This window comes from Elephantulus edwardii, unplaced genomic scaffold, assembly GCF_000299155.1.
Source record: "Elephantulus edwardii isolate Elephantulus edwardi_28Jun2011 unplaced genomic scaffold, EleEdw1.0 scaffold00059, whole genome shotgun sequence".
Lineage (NCBI taxonomy): Eukaryota > Metazoa > Chordata > Mammalia > Macroscelidea > Macroscelididae > Elephantulus > Elephantulus edwardii.
Genome location: NW_006399809.1, coordinates 15,984,304 through 15,991,186, shown reverse-complemented (window position 1 = coordinate 15,991,186; position 6,883 = coordinate 15,984,304). Strand labels below are relative to the sequence as shown.

General features: G+C 41.9%; 1 protein-coding gene across 1 annotated transcript in view; it reads left to right on the top strand.

The window, feature by feature from the left end:
• Positions 1 to 1,838: 1,838 nt before the first annotated feature.
• AVL9 (AVL9 homolog (S. cerevisiase)) overlaps positions 1,839 to 6,883 on the top strand; it is a 73,221-nt gene continuing 68,176 nt past the window's right edge. The window contains exon 1 of the mRNA XM_006887611.1: positions 1,839 to 1,931. Within this exon, the coding sequence (XP_006887673.1) occupies positions 1,839 to 1,931 (93 nt within the window). The remainder of the gene's footprint in view (positions 1,932 to 6,883) is intronic.

Below are 6,883 nucleotides of genomic sequence, written 5' to 3'. Positions count from 1 at the left end.
GAAGAGTAATGATGTCAATCTAGAGACTAAGGTACTCTGCATACAGGCCATTGTCTTCACAATTACTTACTATGAATAAAAAAGCTGAACAATGACTAAGGATGATAGAAGAAGATTGGTGCCTTTGAGTTATGGTGCTAGAGAAAAGTATTGAATATGCCATTGACTGCTAAGAGAACAAACAGATCTATCCCAGAGAGGGTGAAACGGCTGCTCCTTGGAAGCAAGTATTTTGAAATTCTATCTGACACAGTTTGGGCATGCTGCAAGGAGGGATCAGTCCTTGGAGAGGGATATCATGCTTGGAAAGGTGGAAGGAGGGCACAAGGAAGGAAGATACTGGATGAGATGGATTGACTCAGTGACTAGAGTTATGGGTGCTGGTGTGTCAGAGACGATGAAATTGGCACAGGATAGAGCAGGGTTCAGAATAGGGTTCATAGTGTCGCTATAAGTCAGAATTGACTGAATGGGACATTAACAACAACAAACGTTTCCCTATATGGGGAGCTCTGGTGGCCTAGTGCTAAGAAGTTGCACTGCAACATCAAAGATTCGTGGTTTGAAGACTGGACAGTCTTCTCCCTTGCGATTAACTGCCTCAGAAAAACCTACTAGAAGGTCAGCTGTGGGTCATTTCAGATTGTATGATACACAACAATTGTTCCCTTGCTCTGTTCACAAAGCAGCTTCTTGGCCTAGGTTTAGTTTAATTTTGCATGAGCACAATTAAGTGTTCAGAAATTCCATTTTTCTCAATATTAATTTTATAATTTGTTGTAATCTGCACAATTAAGTACCTTTTCATAGTCAATATAGCACATTCTCCCGGTATTCTTTGCTTTCAGCCGGCAACAGTGCTATCTCTAGTGCCACAGTCTCTTCTAAATCCATTTTGAACTTCTGATAGTTCTCCGGTAACAACAGATTCCATGTATTTTCTGCTAACCAAAATTCCAAGGTAAGAAAAATATAGAAAAAAAACCACAATACTAAAAAAAGGCACAGGAATGAGATCATCAGGTCTTCCCATAAACTTCCTTTGTTGAGAAGAATTTTCAGACTCAGGTCTTAAATCACTTCCAAATTCCTACGCATAATGGTGATTAAAGAGAAAAATCTAAAATAAAGGAGTAATTTCAGGTAAACAATAATTCAATGGTTCAAGACAGGGATATACTGCAGCACTAGTATGCTTCCTTGTTACAATTAAAGTTAAAACGATTACGTGAAGAGGAGAGGAAGGAACTGGACTGTGTGAGAGTGACTCAAAATGTAGTCCTTGCTGAACAGAGAAGAGACGTAACAAAGAATAGGAATTGTCCTGAAGGCACAACTGTTCTGTGGGGCTCTGAGGGGCAGGGAAGGCCCGCCCCCGAGCACCACTCCAAGCCCCTCCCCTAAGTCACCCCTCTAAGCCCCTCCCCTAAGTTACCCCTCTAAGCCCCTCCCCTAGGCCCCTCCGCTGTGCTGTCAACTCCTCCTGCAAGTCCGGCGCGGGCGCTGCCTCAAGGCCGACCCCGCCCACTCCCCCAGCCCGCCCAGTCCTCGGCCCACCCGTCAGGTCCTCTCCGCCCCGCCTCTCCCGCGGCGGTCGCGTCAGGTGGCGGCCGGAAGCTGCGGAAGCGGATGAAGGAAGCGCAGCCGCGACTCCGGGGGGGCGGTGCAGAGCCGCGCGAGCTGCACCGTGTGCGCCTGGTGAGCTGCGCGGCTCCCATGTAGCGCGCCCGCCAACACCTGACGTGCGCCGGCTCGCCGGCCGCCTGGGGCCGCGTCGCTGTCTAGCCCTCATCTCTTGGCAACTGAAGTCACCGTGGACCCGGCCCGGGGCGCCGGCCATGGAGAAGGCCGGGCGGGACGGTGATGGCGCCCCCCGGGGGCCCGTCTTGCACATCGTGGTGGTCGGCTTTCACCACAAGAAGGGCTGTCAGGTGAGAGAGCGCCCGGCTCCGGCCATTCACGCCCCCGTGCTCAGTTCAGCCAGTCGCTGCCCCTTGGCGCCCTCCGTACTCCCATCGCCTCGCCTCTGAACTTGATCCCCTCCAGCTGCTCTCACTCTCCCACCTCCTAACTTGAAACCCAGCCCGAGCCCCTGTAAATTGTGTGATGAGCTGCGGAGGAGCTGGTCTGCTATTGTGTGGATTGGTAGCTTGAAAAAATTCTCCGTTAGTGAAGTGGGAGGAAGGTGTCGCAGATCAGCCCCTTTTCCCCTTTGCTGCCTGTCCTTTTTGTGTGTTCCGGTGTAAATAGTCGCCTTTAGAAAAAATCAGTTGGATGCTGCTTTCAAGGTTATGTTCTCTGCAGGCTTCCGTATGATGCCGGGAATTCGTTGCTGTACACAGAGACGTTATGGGAAAATCAAACAAAATAATTCCTTTGTTTATCTCATGGGCGTCCTAGAATATGCAGTATGGGATTTAAGGTTGTCGATTGACCGCCTATCTGCTCCCTGAAGTTTAATTTTATCTGATCTTTTTCCAGATCTTACCTTTTGCCCAAGCCTTTCCAATTACAATAAGAGAATATGTATTTACCGGTCAGAGAATGTGCAAATAGGCATTTTTAAGGCTGTTCACTATTTATTCCAGCACCGCAGTTGAGGATGAGAACAATGGTACTTTTGCGTTTTGTATGTTGAAGACAAGAGACCAAAACAGAAACACAGTTATTTCATGAGTGCAAACACTGGAAAGCGATGATGTCATAATACCTGGTAAACAGCAAATGGAAATGCTTTTTTCAAGTAACACCGAATTTGATTTCTTACATTTTACAAAAAATGTTACACTTTTGGAGACTTTTTATGTCAAAAGTTATTTAGAAGATAAAAGGAAAGTGATGAAGGGAGTTAAAATATGGTTTGTGTTTGTGTGCTAAAAACTGCTGAACTTGCACATTCCTTGTCCCACAGGTAAAAATACTGTGGAAAGATAAGATTGGGATGAAATTGTGGCTCTTAGTCACCCCTCCCCTAACATTCTCGTAAATCCTAGCCTATGCTTGTAGGTCTGTCTCTTCTGAAGTATAAAAAAGATTACACAGACTAGCCAACAGAGAGAAGAGAGACGCCACACCAAATGATTATATTGTCTTGGAGAAGAAACTCGTAAGAGACCAGGACCTTTCTCCACAGCTCACACACAGAGAAAGCCTTTCTGTACAACTGGCACCCTTATAGCCTCCAAAGCCCCCAGAAAATAAATTTCTGTTAAAGCTGCCGCTGACTTGTGGTATTTTTGTTCTAGCAGCACTACATAATTAACATAGGAGGATCAAGTGGCATTATTGTGCTGTGCAGTAGCATTGAATAGAAGTTTCTTTTTTAGTGCATCCCCTACTTAAAGGTAAAAGAAGAAATATTTGAGTTAATTATGATTTGTAAAGTGTCTATCATTAGATTTTTTAAATTTATATTTAGACTATCCTGATAATAGTTATTTTATCATTTTCTCTGGCTGTAGATGAAGTAATGGGAACTTGGAGTAGATAAAAAGATTTTCTTGAGGTCACACTTGAAAATAGTCCTGAATTGTTTTCAGAATTACTTCGGGCATCCTATGTTTATTCTGTGTACCTATATGACATTTTGAAGGCTTACTTGGAAAAATTAAGAAGTAGTTGCCCACACCAGTTGCTAGTCATGTTCATTGACCCGTCTCTTGCCCTCTTGATTTACTACTCATCTGTGAAATGGGCTCAAGAGCAGTCACATGACTGTGTTAACAGTTATGCCCTCTTTAATGGCCTATTCATGTCTTCATAAGTCAAAAAAGTCACTGGTGGCCAAGCTTTAGTTTTTATTTTGTAGTCCAAATAAGCATAGTTTTAGTCTTTTCTCTTTGCAAATTCCGTGAAACTATGCTTAAACTTTGTTACCCATGGATAAAATAAGCTAAAGAAAGCCCTGGTGAACGAACTGCTTCAAGAGATTAAAAACAGTATTATCCTTTGGTGGAGTCCTACTCAGTAACACATGGTGTCACCATGAGTCAGGCTAACTTGAAGGCAACTGACAACAACAAACAACAAAAGAGTAGGAGCCTACATCAGAACTAAAGTGAATGGAGTTTTTGATGGCAGGAAAGAAGAAAATACCTTTACTGGGAGGAGAAAGATTAAAATTTTATTTTTGCTATGTAACATTGAGATTGCTGTTATGCCTTTGTTAGTAGCTCGAGCTCATTGCTGAGATGGAACAGACTCATAGCTGACCTTCCATTGAATTTTGGAGGCGCTAAATCACTTAGGAGGAGGGTGCTTATCTTCTTCCCTTGGAGCTGCTGGTAGACTTGAACCACCAAAAAGGTGGCCTTTAGAATAGCAGCACATTACCCTACAGACTGCCATCAGAGCTCCCCAAACTTTTGTTATTTGGGTAACTAAGGTTTTGAAAAAGGGAAAATTATTTTTTTATAAATTAAATTAAAGTTGCCTAAAGTGTAAAGATTATCAAAAGAACAGATTGTGAAATGAAAGACGCAGTTTGGGCCTTGAGTCCTGTAGCTTTTTTTTAAAAAATTTGTTGGTCTTGGTTTCATGACTGGCATAAATTGACTAGTTGTGTAAAATGAGTGTTGTACTAGAATTTAAGAGACCTGGCCTGCCCTTCCTATGCTCTCCAGCAAGTCTAAATTATTGACATTTTCTTTACTTCATTTGGACAGCTCTGGTGGCATAATCTGTTCACCTGCTAACCAAAAGATTCTGCGCCTCTCGTCATTCCATGGGCAGACTCATCCTGTGTGAATTACAGGCTCCAAAAACTCTCTGAAGGCTAAACTGAGAGTAATTTTCTACTGGGTAGCAATGTGTTTAAGTTTTACCTTGCTTCGCTAGATTCTTCTTAAGAATTTTAGACATCAGAGGGATTATATACCTGATTACCCTTAATATTTACAAAAGAATAAGCTGACACCCAGGAAAGTTACGACTTAGTTTGGCATTAACGTTGAAACCCGGATATCCCAATGTGTTTAACTGCAATCTTTTAAACACTTTTAGAATATACGTGTCTATGTCTGTGTATGTATATATTACATTTTTTTCTCTGTACACACACACACACACACACACACACACAGACACACACATCAGTAAAAGGTGGCAGACTAGTACGGATGGGCTGTTGTATTTTGTGTGCACAAAACAGTTTGCTTTATCATTGCCGAGTGGAAGAAAGTGGGCTGTTTCATTACACATTTGGTGCCAGAAAATAAAGCACAAAGAACCTGTTCTATTAGATTCCTGTCTGCTGTAAGAAAGTGCTGCAAACTAGTTTAAAAACAATGAAAATTTATATTTTCACATTGCTAGAGACCAGAAGTTTGAAGTCAAGGTGTTAACTCGGCCCCACCTTTCTCTGAGGCCTCTGGGGTAGAAGCCTTCCAGTCTTCTTGCAACTTCACTCTCTTCTCTACATCTTCATTTGATCTTCTTTCCTCTCCTGTCTCTTTTATAAGGCCATTAGACATTAAGGACCTACCCTGCTGCATTATGATTTCATCTTAACTAATTACATTTGCAAATAGAGCACATACTGAGTTCCCTTGAAAGATCCAAGTTTTTCAGAAATGTTATCTAGTCCAGTGTAGTTGCACAAACTTGTGCTTTTTTAAAATCAAACTTGAGAATGTGATACAACTAAATAAAGTTGCAATGCACAGTTTAAAATGATCATTTTTAGATCTCAGAAACTTTTGGTCTCTTGTGTATTCTTTAGCTTTTACGTGAATAAACATTTATCATTTTAGTGAAATCATTGCTAGTTTTGAAAAAATTTTCATTTTCAGTTTTCTGTTCCTCTAATGGAGATTGATTAGAGGAGGTGGCACTAGGATGCATCATTTGTAAAAAGTTTTAAGATTAGGTGAATGATCCAAGAACAGTGAACACTGTATTACTAGCTAGGTTGTGTCTATAACCTGCAAACACACCCTATCCAGTCAAGTCACTGATCAGATGAATTAAAAAAAAAAATCGGGGAGCTCAGGTGGCCTAGTGGCAAGAAACTGCACTGCAATCCCAGAGGTATACAGTTCAAATCCACCCGATGCTCTGCCGGAGAAGGAGGGGAAATCTCCTCCTGTACCAGTGAGATCTGATTTGACGGTACACATAAAAAAAATAACAAAATAAAAATAAAAAAATCACAGCAAGTTGGTTCATGAAATTGACAAGCCAGTTCACTAAAAAACGAGTGGACATTTTGCTGAAGACATTTGTCTAGAACAGGACAGTAAATGAATGCATTTTTTTTTTATCAGGGAAACTGGCAAAGATAATCTGATTACCTTTTCCTCTTCATTCTTGCTTTCCTTTCTTTCACTTTCCATTTGTTTTTGTTTTTAAGAAATAATCACAAAACTGTCTTGATTTTGGCAGGGAAAGAGGACTACTAGAAAAGCTGATACTTAACCCCTGACAGCAAATAGATTCCAACTCCTAGCAACCTTAGGAGACAGAATGGGTTGATTAGCTACTTCATTCCCAATAAGGAGCCCTGGTGGCATAGCGTATATAACATGTTGGGCTATTATCAAGTTCATCAGCCTTTCTTCAGCAGGAAGCTAAGGCAATTTCTTCTTGTGAAGAGGTACAGCCTTGGAAAACCCATTGGAGGGACACCGTGATTCAGAACTGATGAGAGCAGTGGGTTTGGGTTAAATTTGGTCATCCTGCATGTTAAGATTTAACTTCTTCAGTCTTACCCCCACCCCAATGCCAGCCTCATTCTACAACAGTGGCACCATATAGCATTTGTCCCTTTGTGACTGAGATACCTCACTCAGCATAAAGTCCTCCAGGTTCACCCATTTTGAATAATATTGCATGAGTTCCTTGTTTTTCAATGCAGCATAGTATTCCATTGTGCGAATATACCACA